This window comes from Callithrix jacchus, chromosome 14 (assembly GCF_049354715.1).
Source record: "Callithrix jacchus isolate 240 chromosome 14, calJac240_pri, whole genome shotgun sequence".
Taxonomy (NCBI): domain Eukaryota; kingdom Metazoa; phylum Chordata; class Mammalia; order Primates; family Cebidae; genus Callithrix; species Callithrix jacchus.
The window spans coordinates 75,938,874-75,954,071 of NC_133515.1; the positions used below are offsets into that span (position 1 = coordinate 75,938,874).

At 38.4% G+C, this 15,198-nt stretch overlaps 1 protein-coding gene across 3 annotated transcripts in view; it reads left to right on the forward strand.

Moving 5' to 3' along the window:
- The window catches only part of SOS1 (SOS Ras/Rac guanine nucleotide exchange factor 1), a 132,593-nt gene that overhangs the window by 39,471 nt on the left and 77,924 nt on the right, over positions 1-15,198 (forward strand). For 2 of the 3 annotated variants that reach the window (XM_035272736.3, XM_035272737.3), the window contains exon 2: positions 12,479-12,604. In XM_035272736.3, coding sequence (XP_035128627.2) covers positions 12,479-12,604 — 126 coding nt within the window. Of the gene's footprint in view, positions 1-2,001; positions 2,055-12,478; positions 12,605-15,198 lie in introns of those variants that run through there. The other variant, XM_054245024.2, reaches the window with a different exon arrangement.

Sequence of the window (15,198 nt, forward strand, 5' to 3'; positions counted from 1 at the left end):
TTGTTTGTAATACAAAGGGTAAATGCTTGAGGGAATGGATACCCCATTTACTGTGATTTTTAACTATTATGCATTACATATCTGTATCAAAATATCTCATGTACCTCATAAATATATGCACTGGTGTACTCACAAATTTTTTAATAAAATTGATTTTATCAAAAAAGGTTGAATAAGCAGGTTTTTACAACAATATTTCCCAATATTTATTAATTTAATAGCTATGAACATTCTGTTTTTTTGAGGCAGAGTCTTGCTCTGTCGGCCAGGCTGGAGTGCAAAAATTTTAGCCGGGCATGGTAGTGGGTGCCTTAATCCCAGCTGGCACTCACTGCAACTATTGCTTTCTGGGTTCAAGTGATTCTCCTGCCTTAGCCTCTCAAGTAGCTGGAATTAAGGCACCCACTACCATGCTCGGCTGATTTTTATATTTTTAGTAGAGACAGGGTTTCGCCATGTTGGCAAGGCTGGTCATGAAGTCCTAACCTTAGGTGATCTGCCTGCCTCAGCCTCCCAAAGTGCTGGGATTACAAGCGTGAGCTAACACGCCTGACAAAGTTTTTACCCCGCAAAACGGTGTCTCACTCTGTTGCCCAGGGCGGAGTGCAGTGGCATGATCTCTGCTCACTGCAACCTCCGACTCCTGGGTTCAAACACTTCTCCTGCCTCAGCCTCCTGAGTAGCTGGGATTACACCTGCAGGTTGCTGTGGCCAGCTAATTTTTGGATTTTTAGTAGAGACATGGGTTTCACCATGTTGGCCAGGCTGGTCTCAAACTCCTGACCTCCAGTGATCTGCCTGCCATGCCTCCCTAAGTGCTGGGATTGCAGGCCTGAGCCACCACACCTAGCCACTATGAACAGTCTTTACTAATAAACAAGCACTATCTTGTATTACAGCTATATAAAAAAATTTTTTTTGTTTTTGAGACAGGGTCTCACTCTGTCACCCAGGCTGAAGTGCAGTGGCAAAATCATAGATCACTGGAGCTTTGAACTCCTGGGCTTGGCCTCCTGAGCCTCCAGAGTAGCTGGGACCACCCAAGCCCAGATAATTTTTTGATTTTTTTTTTTTTTTTGAGAGACAAGGTATCACTGTGTTGCCCAGGCTGGTCTTGAACTCCTGGACTGAAGCAATACTCCGGCCTCAGCCTGCCAAAGTACTGGTATTATAGGTGTGAGCCACTGTTCCTGGCCTTACAAAAATTATTTTGTAGGTTATATTTTAGCTAGCCTATCACAATTCTTCCAAGTTTTTAAATTGTTTCTGTTGCTGATAAAATATCCTTTATTGATAGCCAACAAATTCTAATTTGGTTATTACCAGGCTATTACTGCAAAAAAAAAAAAATACCGTTGAAAACTTGTAAAATCTCATATGTCTAAATGCCAGGACTGGGTTTATAGTTGTATTAGTTTATTGTTTTTCTCAATACTCAGCGTCCAAATTAAAAATGAGTGTTTTGTTTACTTTAAAAAGGGATATACTATTTATATTTGTCATATAAGTACCGTGCGCTAATCGATTGCACCACTGGAGCTCTTACTATTTATATTTGTAACATGCATTGAAGAAAATACTTAAAAATTTCAAAAGTAGAAAAATTTTAATTTCTTAAAGCTTTGAAATATGAAAAATATTATTTTAATATCTTAAAGCTTTTAAAATATACATTAAAAGGAGTGTATATAACTTTAGTTTAAATGTTCAATTTAAATTAAGGGTCCCCAGCCCCCAGACTACAGACTGATAGCTGTCCATGGCCTGTTAGGAACCAGGCCACACAGGAAGAGGTGAGCAAAGCTTCATCTCTGTTTACAGCCACTAACCATCACTTGCATTACCGCCAGAACTCTGCCTCTTCAGATCAGTGGAGGCATTAGATTCTCAGGAGCTCACACCCCATTGTGAACTGTGCATGTCAGAGACCTAGGTTGCATGCTCCTTATGAGAATCTAATGCCTGATGATCTGTCACTGTCTCCCATCCCCTGCAGATAGGACCACCTAGTTGCAGGAAAACAAGCTCAGGGCTCCCACTGATTCTACATTATGGTGAGTCATATAATTATTTTATTGTATATTACAATGCAATAATAATAGAAATAAAGTAAACAGTAAATGTAATGCACTTGAATCATCCCAAAACCATCCTCTCCACCCGTCTGTGGAAAAGTTGTCTTCCCGAAAACTGGTCCCTGGTGCCAAAAAGGTTGGAGACCACTGACTTTAGGCATGCTTCCCCACCCACCACTCTCCAGTCTGTGGGAACGCTGTCTTCACAAAACCAGTCCCTGGTGCCAAAAAGATTGGAGACTGCTGGTTTAAATAATAATGAAACAAACATATATGTACCTAACATACACGTTAAAAAATGAAGTATTTCTGGCCAGGCACGGTGGCTCGTGCCTGTAATCTGAGCACTTTGGGAGGCTGAGGCAGGTGGATCATGAGGTCAGGAGTTTGAGACCAGCCTGACCAACATGTTGAAGTCCTGTCTCTACTAAAAATACAAAAATTAGCCAGGTACAGTGGTGCATCCCTGTAATCCTAGCTACTCAGGAGGCTGAGGCAGGAGTCACTTGAACCGGGAGGCAGAGGTTGCTCTGAGCTGAGATTGGGTCACTGCACTCGAGCCTGGGCAACAGGCTCAAAAAAAAAAAAAAAAAAAAGAAGTATTTCGAATACTTTTAAAGGCTTCTGTGTTTTCCTGATTGCATCTTCTTCCCTCTCCCCTGGAGGTAATAACTGCGTTTTAGATTAATAAGCTACTTAAATTACTTTATAGTTTTGTCACATATGAATAAATTTCTAAGCAGGAACATGGTTTGGTTTTGCTTTTCTCTGAACTTCATATAAATGGAATCATATCGTTTATACTGTTCTGTAACTTATATTTTTGCCTCATTTTATGTTTTTCAGATTCATTTATGTTATGTGTAATTGCAGGTCATTCATTTGCACTGGTACTTATATTCGTTTTCTAAATCTACTGTAATGTATTAGTACATTCTGATGTTGATGGACATTCTGGTTGTCTCCAAGTTTTGCTTTTTAAGCATCACTGGTAACATTTTTATGCTTGTTTATCTGTTGTACACATATAAGAGTTCTATAATGTAGCAGTCTCCAACCATTTTGGCACCGGGGACTGGTTTAATGGAAGACAGTTTTTCCATGGTGGGGTGATGTTTTGGGGATAAAACTGTTTCACCTCAGATCAGCAGGTATTAGATTCTGATAAGATGTGCAGCCTAGATCCCTCACATGCATAGTTCACAGTAGGGTTTCACGGTCCTGTGAGAATGTGAATTTAATGCTTCTGCTGATCTGACAGGAGGAGCTGAGGCGGTAATGCTCTCTAGCAGACTGCTTACCTGCTGTGCAGCCCACTTCCTAATGGGAGTGGGGAGCACTTTTTGGTAGGCAGCCAGGTGCTGGGGATCCTTCCTATAATGTACTTAGGAGTGGAACTGCTGGATCATATTGTGTGTGTGTATTTTACTTTACTAGGTAATCTTAAACTTTAATCCAAATTATTATTTTATATTTCCACCAGTAATGGATGAAAGCTCACATTTCTTTACATCTTTACCAATACTTGATATTCTTGGATTTTTAAATTTTTGTCAAAATAGTAGTTGTAAAATAATGTCTCATAGTTTTTGTTTGTATTTACTTGAATACAAATAAATACAAAATGAGGCTTGAGATTGAGATTGAGGCTGAGGCTGAGGCTGAGCACCTTTCCAGTATTTATGAGGCAATTGTGTTTCCTCTTCTGTGAAATGTCTATTGCTCATTTTAGAAAATTGAGTTTGTTTTTATTAATACTTTGTTATTATTTATCCTGAATATTTCCTTTGTAGGTTATATGTGTCCCAGTGTGTGACTTATCTTTTTACTTTCTGTGATATGTTGGTTAAGCAGTTCTTAATGAAATTGAATTAGGATTTTTCTTCATTTTATACTTCTTGTGTCTTTTTAAATAACTCAAGTTATAAAGATATCCTGCTATGATTTTGTTAAAAGTTTCTAAATCTTTTGCTTATCACTGTTATGTACTTGATCCATCTTCAGTTGGTTTTATATATGATGTGTGATAGGGAATGATTTGCCAACATCCTAGCACTATATATTGAATGATCCATCCTTTCTAATGAATCTACACTACTGGCTCTTTGTTTTATATTATTTACATACAGGATCTGTATATGAGCTCTCTATTATGGTGGTCTTTCTGTTTCTGTACTAATATCTTACTAACTTAATCACTATAGCTTAATCATGTCTTTATCTTGCAGGAAAAATAGTTTTTTTGCCTAATTTTTCTTTAGGAGTGCCTTAGTTCTTGGCTCTTCCAAATTTAGGATCGACATCTCAAGTTTTCAGAAAATTATTTCAATTTTAATAGGAATTGTAATGTTTAGCATATGGGAGAATTGACATCTTGAGATTATGGTACTTCATTAATACTGTTTAAGGTCTTTTAAATGTCATTCATTAAAGTTTAAAAATTTTTCTTCGTAAAGGTTTTTTTTTTTTTTTTTTGAGAAGCAGTCTCGCTCTGTCATCCATGATGGAGTGCAGTGGCGCGAACTCGGCTCACTGCAACCTCCACCTCCCAGGTTCAAGTGATTCTCTTGCCTCAGCCTCCTGAGTAGCTGAGATTACAGATGTGCACCACCACACCTAGCTAATTTTTGTATTTTTAGTAGAGATAAGGTTTCACCATGTTGGCCAGGCAGGCCTCCAACTGCTAGAAGTGATCTGCCCACCTCAGCCTCTCAAAATGCTGGGATTATCGTCGTGAGCTACTGTGCCCAGCCCGTAAGAGTTTTATGCACATTTTGTAAGATTATTTTCCTGGTTACTCTATTAATTTATTTTTGCAACTATCCCTTTAAAAAATATATATTTTCTGTTTGTTGCTTATGTAGCAGTATTTTTTATAGATTATTTCAACAATTTTACTGAACTCTTTTATTCTTGTAATTTTCTGTAGATTCTTTTGGGTTCTCAATGAGGGTAATTATATTACCTGCAAATAATAAGTTTATTCCTTCCTTTCCAATCCTTTCTTATCTTATTGGCTAAGACCTCCAGTACAGTGTTGAGTAGGCATTGTGATAATAGGTATTCTTGTCTTGGCCCTGGGCTTTTTTTTGTTTTTTTTTTTTAATTATTACTTTTTTTTAGAGACAGGGTTTCACCATGTTTGCCAGGCTGGTCTTGAGCTCCTGACCTCAAGTGATCCCCCCGCCTTGGCCTCCCAAAGTGTTAGGATTACAGGTATCAGCCACCATGCCCAGCTGTCCCTGGTTTTAAAGGTAGTTCTTTTAGTATTGCACTATTGACTATGGTTTTTGCTGTAGGCCTTTTGTTTATATCCTTTATCAAGTTTAGGAAATATCCTTCTATTTCTAGGGCCTGAGTTTTTTGCTTGTATATTTGTTAGGAACCATGAATTGTTACCTTTTCTGCATCTATTGGTATTTTTCTCCTTTAATCTGTTAATGTGAGAATCACAAAATATTTACTTCTGTTGAACCAGTCTTAGTTCCTGAAATAAGCCCAACTTGGTCATGGTGTAGTATCTTCTCTAAACATTTCTAAATTTGGTTTGCTACTTTTGTTTCTTTGGTTTTTGAGGCAAGGTCTCACTCTCACCCAGGCTAGAGTAGAGTGGTATGATCTCGGCTCACTGCAACCTCCACCTCTCAGCTCAAGTGATTCTCTCACCTCAGCCTCCCCAGTAGCTGGGACCACATGTGTGTGCTACTCCTGTGCCCGGCTAATTTTTGTATTTTTGGTAGTGTGGGTTTTTTTGCCTTGTTACTCAGGCTGGTCTCAAACTCTTGAGCTCAAGCCTTGGCCTCCCAAAGTGGTAGAATTAAAGGGATGATCCACCACATCCAGCCAAGTTTGCTAGTTTTGTTTATAATTTTTTTTCATCTATGTTCATGAGCAATTATTCTTTCCTAGATAGTGTTGGTTTGATTTAGTGTCAGTTGTACACAGCATACATTGTATTAGGTTGGAATTGTCTATTTCTGGAAAGATAGAATTACCTTCTTTGTGGGAAGATTTTAAACCTTCTATACAACTTCTTTAATGATTTTAAACCTTCTATACAACTTCCTAAATGTTTTATTTCTTTTTGAGTCAGTTTTGTTAATTTACAATTTTTAGGAATTTGTTCACTTAACCTAAATGTTCAAAGCTTGCTTTGCAGTTTTTAATAATTTTCTTTTTTTAAATCATAATTTTCATTCCATCAGATCTCATAAAAAATTTTCTCTTTTTAAACTTTGCTATATTTGTAGTTATGCCCCTCCTTTTTATATATAGTAGTATTTGTACCTTCTCTTTTTTTTCTTGATCTTTTTTTTTTTTGAGATGTTGTCTCGCTCTTGTTACCCAGGCTGGAGTGCAACTGCAGGATCTCAGCTCACTGCAACCTCTGCCTCCCAAGTTCAAGCAATTCTCCTGCCTCAGCCTTCTGAGTAGGGATTACAGGCATGTGCCACCATGCCCGGCCAATTTTTGTATTTTTAGTAGAGACAGGGTTTCTCCATGTTGGTCAGGTTTGTTTCAAACTCTCAACCTCAGGTGATCTGCCTGCCTCAGCCTCCCAAAGTGTTGGAATTACAGGTGTGAGCCACCGTGCCCAGCTTTTTCTTGATCTCAGACTCAGAGAATCCTCCAACTTCAGCCTCCCAAGTAGATGGGATTACAGGCATCAACCACCACACCTGACTCTCAAGTTTGTTTTTAATTTATTAACTCTTGCTTTTGTTTATTTCTTTCCTTCTTTGAGAGGAGAAAGAAAGGTTAAAAAAAATTTAGGAGCCACTTGATAAAAAAACAATTTCAAGTCTGTTTCCCTAGATATAATACAGGAACCTTAAACTCATATGTCAGACTTTAATGTCTTATATTTCCTGGAAAATATCGCCTTCTAGTATTTCCTATTCTGACTAAGTTGGTGGTTCTGTCTTGTTGCTGCCCCTACAACCCAACAAAAAGTTATCTAAGCCTACCTCCTCCTACTTTAACAGGCCCTTCTTTCCCACCTCCCACTGTTTCTGTCTTGGTCCAGTTCTTCTTTCTTCATATAGAGCCTGTGGCATCATTCAGACTAGTTTTGTTTCCTTCAACCTTATTTCTGTTAGCCCATCCTTCATACCAACACCCTCCTTCATACTGACATTGTTTGACTTCAGCAAACCGTCCAATTATATTCGTGTCTTATTTAGAGCCCTACAGTTATTTTCTGCTACCCTGATCACTTCTCAACTCCTTAGCATGATATACAACCTGGGCCTTCTAGTCTCCCTACATGTTCAACGTCCAACTCAGTTTCCCTAACACATCATTTTGTTCTTGGTCTCTATGACTCTTTTGTTTTTTTTTTTTTTTTTTTTTTTTTTTTTTTTTTTTTAGACAGAGCCTTGCTCTGTCGCCCAGGCTGGTGTGCAATGGTGTGATCTCATCTCACTGCAATCTCTGCCTCCCAGGTTCAAGTGATTCTTCTGCCTCAGCTTCCCAAGTAACTAGGATTACAGGCCCGTACCACCGTATCTGGCTAATTTTTTTGTATCTTTATTAGAGATGGGGTTTCACCATGTTGGACAGGCTCGTCACAAACTCCTGACCTCGTGATCTGACCGCCTAGGCCTCCCAAAGTGCTGGGATTACAGGCATGAGCCACTGTGCCCAGCCTTATTTTTATGATTTTTGTAGAGAGGGGGGTTTTACCATGTTGGCCAGTCTTGAACTCCTGACCTCAATTGATCCACCTACCTCAGCCTTCCAAAGTGCTGGGATTACAGGCTTTTTAAGTTATTTTTATCTGCGATCACACATTTATTCATCTTTTATGCCCTAGTTTAAGTTTCTTACTTAAGAAGAATTCCAATTCTTCACACACTTCAACACATACCTCCGCACCAAAAAAGGTGATTTTTTTGGTTATCATTATACCTTAAATGTATCTATTTAGTCCCTGCAATACTGTGTTACAGTAATTGTTTACATGTCAAATGTCTCTGTGAGGTGAACTCTTTGAGGACAGATGCCATGTTTTCATTTCACCATTAAGTCCCCTGCTAGTAAATAATGAGATCAGGAAAAAAAAAAGATTGTTACATACATGGGCCTAAAGGGGAATTAACAGGCCCCAAGAAATAAGAAAATATTTTTAGTCAATTTTATCTATGGGAAAGATGTAAGTATTCTGGTTTGTTTGCTTTTTGTCTTTTTAAATTTAATTTTTTTTTTCCAAGACAGGATCTCACTCTGTCACTCATGCTGGAGTGCAGTGGCACAATCTTGGCTTACTGCAACCTCTTTCCCGCGTTCAAGCAATTCTCCTGCCTCGGCCTCTCAAGTAGCTGGGACTACAGGCACACTCCACAACGCCCAGCTAGTGTTTGTATTTTTGTTACAGAGATGGGGTTTTGCCATGCTGGCCAGGTTGGTCTTTTTTTTTTCCTGAGATGCAGTCTCACTCTGTCACCCATGGTGTAGTATAGTGGCATGATCTTGGCTCACTGCAGCCTCCACCTCCCAGGTTCAAGTGATTCTCCTGCCTCAGCCTCCCGAGTAGCTGGGATTATAGGTACACACCACCACTAGCTCTACTTTTTGTATTTTTAGTACAGACAGGGTTTCACCATGTTGCCCAGGCTGATCTCAAACTGACCTCAGATGATCTGCCCACCTTGGCCTCCCAAAGTGCTGGGATTATAGGCGTGAGCCACCACGCTCAGCCTAGGCTGGTCTTAAACTTTATTTCTTGATGAAAGATTTTTGCCTTGGTTTTTAACCTCAGAGTGAGGAGAAATAAGCACCTGAAACATCAAACATTGACTAAACAATTGTAACACTAAGAAAAAGATTTGACGTAAAGGCTTTGAGAATACCAGTTTTACCTCAAATTCTCTCTTTATATTTATAAATAAAAGTAGCAGATCTGGGCCCAAGCCATGACAGAACACAATCTAGAAGTCCAATTCTCCAGTGAGCTATTAGCTAGCAAGGGATTTGAAAGATACATCAGAATTAAACATAGTGTTTTCTGGCAGTTTACTCAAGGGGTTCCTGAATACACTTGGAGGACTCATGTATCAAACAACTAGAAATTGATATACACCTAAATCCCTTTGCCTTTTCAGATTCTACAACATCTGGCAATAATGGCCAACAAAGTTGCCTCAGAATCTGCTGGAAGTTACTAGAAACAAAATGAACTGTCAAGATAGAATGAAGTAGTCCTTAAGGAAAGTTTATAATTCAAGAGTTGTCATTTTTAATTGAACATAGTGATTATTCCTTAAAAGAAGAATTACTATAAAATTCTTATTCAGGCTATTGTTAATTATTCAGTAAAGTATTTGCATTTATTGTACTTAATTTAAGAAAATATAGTTAAATAAATATGACATTTTCTATGTAAGTAAACATAAGTATAAAATGTAATGTTTTGGAAAACTGTTAGGTTGGTGCAAAAGTAATTGATGTTTTGCTATTAAATGGCAAAACAGGGAAAACCCACATAGTTTAAACCCAATTTGAAGTGCTTATTTACAATTGTTCATAAACACACATGCAACTCACTATCAGCTGTACATGACTTCTGAAGATTGCCATAAGATTTGACAGGGTAACCTATTCTGTATAGAGTTGAACAACTTGGATCATTTGATCGGTTAAATGTCTCTGAGTACCATTTATGATGGAATGGAGCACTTTAGCTATAACACTATCTCATGGAATAGAAGTGTTTTTATTCTGCCTACGTATGAAATGTAATACTACTTCTGTTTGCTCTTTAAAGAAATATCCTAACAGCATCTTCTTGAAAGAATCAAGAACAGCCTGTGTATTTTTAGTAGTTGGTACTCTACTTGCCTTTTAAGTATGGACCATTGCCTATGTTTTTCAGTTGGAGTTTTTGAAGTTTTATTTTTGTTTTTAAGGGCACAAAGCAATTTATTGATATATACATGGATGAGTTTTGTGATGCTAATTTCATAGATTTTAAGATGTGAGAAAGATTAATGTCCAGAAGCTTAGAAGTGCAATTGGCATCATGCATTATTTTCTGTTTAAGCTGACCAATTCTTTATTTGATTTACTTATTTAATAGTTCTTATTTGGATATTAGTAACCACCAATAAATAAAACTGAATATGAATTTCCAAAATTTTGCTTATCATACAAAGTGCCAAATCTAACATTTGAATTATATGTTCTAGAATTATAATCAGTATCACGTTGTTTTTAACCATTGCATTTTCACTGTTGTGACTATATACAACTCTACACAATTAACATCTATTTGAGTTTTAACTGCTTTTGTATAGTAAATGGTTTCTGGTTTAAAGGCTTATGCTCTTGAAATCAAGCAACCAGTCTCTCTAGTCTTACCACCACCCCTTTTCAATTTTAATTTTAAGAAAAAAATATTTTATTCCCCTCACCTCTATAACACAGAAACTTTGAGTATCCCCTGAATGTCAGGGGTTTAGAGTGAAAAACAAGGAGAAAATTATCCTACAAGTACATGAACAAAGCCCTGCCCAGTTGGAACATCACTGTCCAAAAGAGGAAACAGTCAAGGAAACATGTAATTAAAAGTCAACATGATAAACCCAATAACAGAAATGTGGTACATGGTACCGGGATTAGCCCAGGAAAGAGTATAAAGACCATATGAGGGGGATATGTTTGATTCATATCTGTATATCCAGCACCTTACAGAGGGTCTGGTATTTAATAGATTCAACAAATCAGTTACAAAATTATTACATAGGATACTATCTTTTATTGTTTTGGGACAGGGTCTTCCTTTGTTGGCCAGGCTGGAGTACGGTGCTGTAATCACAGCTCACTGTAGCCTTGGCATCCTGGATTTAAGCAATCCTCCCACATCAGCCTCCTGAGTAGGTGGGACTACTACAGGCATGTGCTATCCTACCTGGCTTTTTTTTTTTTTTTTTTTTTTTTAATAGAGACAGGTTTTCCCTGTGTTGCCCAGGCTGGTCCTGAACTCCTGGCCTCAAGTGATCCTCCTGCCTCAGCCTCCCAGTGTTAGGATTGCAGGCATTAGCCACCACGCCCAGCCTAGTACACTGTTTATAAAAATTTTCTTGTACACTGAGGCTGTCACACCCTCTCAGTTAATGAAGTGTAGGACAGACCATACTGTATGCTCTGAGTCAGTGAATACTGTGCATTTTTATCGAGTAAGTGCCCTACTACCTGTTGGAGAGTTGAGCATGTTTTGGAACATGCATTGTTTCTCTCCTGGAACTACCTTTTCTTGCCATTTATTTAGTGAGGAACAATTTCGACCCATATAAAGAGTGACAAAGGGATGCAAGTAAAGATTATTATGCTGTTTATTAACATGCAGGCTTTAGAGAGGCCAGTAGCCTGAGACTCAACTAAAGAAATGGCCAAGGCGTCTTTCCGGTTTGGACTCTTAAGTAAAACTTCTAATTAAAAAAACAAAGAAATGGTTGAGGAAAAAGAAAGTAAAGATTAGGGCACCAATATTGCTAAAGTATAGACAGTCACACATTTTGTGTCCTTTTGATAAAAGAGTGACTTTGTGTTCACAAATATTACTTAAATTTATCAAGCTTGTAATATGCATGCCTTGCACAATGCTTGCTGCCATAGGTATACTGGTGAACTTGGTGAGACATGTCTCTCCGGGATTTTGCCATTTAGTAGGAATGGTCAAGTTAAACAAGGGTCAGAGACCCTTAGGAGGTCAGTTTTGCCAGAGCAGAATGTTGAATAAATGTTCCAACTGGTTCCTGGCAAAAATCATATAAACTGTATATTTTATCATCACCTCAGACTTTCCCTTCCTTTCCCCATTTCTGCATTGTATTGTAACCATAGTATGAGAAAAAGCATACTGAAATTATTTAATTAGGTAAACTGGATCTCCAGGAGCATATAAGCATATATGGTGCCTGTGGCTGGGAAAAAGGGTTGAGAACGCCTGACTTCTAGGTCAGTATCATTCAGCTCTGTATTTGCAAGCCAGACCACATTCTTAAGTACAAACCCACTTTTTTGGGGGGAGGTGCAGGAGGCGGAGTCTTGCTCTGTCGCTCAGGCTGTAGTGCAGTAGCGCAATCTCGGCTCACTGCAGCTTCTGTCTCTCGGGTTCCAGCGATTCTCCTGCCTCAGCTTCCAGGGGGTAGCTGAGATTATAGGTGCACACCACCAGGCCCAGCTAATTTTGGTAATTTTAATAGAAACAGGGTTTCATCATGTTGGCCAGGCTGGTCTCGAACTGCTGACTTCGGGTGATCTGCCCACTGCAGCCTCCCAAAGTGCTGGGATTACAGGCATGAGCCATTGTACCTGGCCACAAACCCACATTTTTTAAAGTTTTAAAAATGTGTTCAATGATATGGAACCCACATTTTAATTACTTTGCTTTCTGTTTATAGGTCCAGGGGCAAGTTCATCCTACTCTTGAGTCTAATGATGATGCTCTTCAGTATGTTGAAGAATTAATTTTGCAGTTATTAAATATGCTATGCCAAGCTCAGCCCCGAAGTGCTTCAGATGTAGAGGTATGACAAATATTATCTTGTATTTACTTTATATCTAATTTGCGTGTTGGTTTTAATGTCAGTGAAGGGGCAAATAATTTGCTCTTTAATTCCACAAATATATACATATATTTGCTCTTTATTATATGTGTATATATATATTATATATATTATTTATATATATAATAAACATATAATTTGCCCTTTAATTACACAAATATATATATATATATATATATATATATATATATATATATATATATGAACGTGAAGCCTGGATTTCACTCTTTGCAGGTTGAATATCCCTTATCCAGAATGCTTGGGAACAGAAGTGTTTTTGATTTTGAGGGGTATTTTTGGATTTTGGAATATTTGCAGTATACTTACTGGTTGAGCATCCCAAATCCAAAATTCCAAACTCTGAAGTGCTCCAGTGAGCGTCATGTCAGCATCTAGAAGTTTGGATTTTGGCTTGATATGGTGGCTCAAGCCTGTAATCCCAGCACTTTGGGAAGCCCAAGCAGAAGGATCACTTTAGCACAGGAGTTCAAGACCAGCCTGGGCAACAAAGTAAGACCCCTTCTCTAAAAAATATTTTTTTATAATTAGCAGGCATGGTAGCATGCACCTGTAGTCCCAGCTACTCAGGAGGCTAAGGCAGGAGATCACTTGAGCCCAGGAGGTTGAAGCTACAGTGAGCCCTGAATGAAAGAGTAGAACCCTGTCTCAAAAAAAAAGAAGTTAAAAGTTTTAGAATTTGGATTTTTGAATTAGGAATAATCAACCTGTACTGCATATGTGATAGTTTGTATGTATTCTAGTTGTTGAATTATTATTCCATTTTTTGTTTGTAAGCTAAAACGAACAGTTTCTTGATGACAGAATGATATATCCATACTTTTAAAAGTGGCATGTGTCTAAACATTTCTTTTATTAAAGCCAGCTAGCATTCCAAAAACATTTCTGTTAATGTTTTGATCTTCAGTGGTTACATGTATTTTAGGTGGCAAGTGAATTATTTCCCACCAATTGAGGGAGAGGGAAGCATCTAAACACCTAGGAAGGAGGTTCTGTAATCTCTTACAAAGATGATATGGTCCCTGTATTTTTTTTTTTTTTTTGAGATGAACTCTCACTCTGTCGCCCAGGCTGGAGTGCAGTGGTGTGATCTCAGCTCCCTGTAACCTCTGCCTCCCAGGTTCAAGTGATTCTCCTGCCTCAGCCTCCCGAGTAGCTGGCATTATAGGCACTCGCCACCACAACTGGCTAATTTTTTTTATTTTTAGTAGAGGCAGGGCTTCACCATGTTGGTCAGGCTGTTCTCGAACTCCCGACCTCGTGATCTGCCCACCTTGGCCTCCCAAAGTGTTGGGATTACAGACATGAGGCACCATACCCAGCCTGGCCCCTGTTTTTTTAGGGCTTATGATTTAATGGAGATACAGATAGATATATAGTCAGTAACATAATGTGATATTCTATGAGTAAAGAGTATGTGGGAAGCCATGAAAGCAGCAACTATACAGGCTTTGGGGTTTGGGGTAGCTTCCAAGAAGAAGAGATGTCTAAACTGACTCTGAAAGGAGTCAAAAGTTGGAGAGAAGAAGGTTTGAAGTACCAACGGTAGAAAATGGGAGACACGGGCTGGAAATACAGAGTTCTCTGGTAGTGATGAAGGACTGTCTGACTTTAATGACTTCAAATCTTTGGGTTTCTGTGAGTTTGTTTTTGTAGCACTCAAGTGTGAGCCCAAAAAAAGATAGTTGGACTGAATGTAGTGTTTCCTCATGGATGTATAGCAGCAGAACAGCGGGGCAAGGGAATTGTAAAAACTGGTAATAGCAGTGCTTTGTAGCCTTTTCAGGACACAACACACATAGACTGTAATGTTTTTATGCCACATAGTGATTGGGTAGGAAGTAGTCTCTAGCTACCTCAGGTCTTGCCCTGATCCCCTGAAGGCTGAGGGATTGATAGACATATCCAATGAGAAACTGCTGAGAAGAGCATCACTGAATTGCAACTGAATAAGGAAAAAAGTGAAATGTGACTATAATTAATGATATCCATGGTATTCTTGAAAATGCTAAGAGTAGAAATTGACTATTTTCACTGCAAAAATAACTGTGTGAGGTAATGCATTTGCTAATTAGCTAGATTTAACCATTCCAGTGTATATTATATGTACTTCCAAGCATCATGATGTTATACATGATAAATATGTACAGTTTTATACATAAATTTAAGGAATAAATAAATTTGGCTGGTGTGGTGTTTCACACCTGTAATCCCAGCACTTTGGGAGGCCAATGTGGGCAGACTGCTTGAGCCCAAGAATTCAGGACCAGCCTGGACAACATGGCAAAACCCTATTTCTGCTAAAAATACAAAAATTAGCCGGGCATGGTGGTGCATGTCTGTCTTCCCAGCTACTCAGGAGGCCTGACCTCAATCGAACTACCCACCTCAGCCTCCTAAAGTGCTGGGATTACAGGTGTGAGTCACCATGCCCAGCCAAGCCCTTATAATTTCTAATAAGCTTTCCATTAACATTTAGATTCCCTAAATAATTAAGCCATATTTTCTACCTTTCTAAACAAAAATAAATTTCTTCC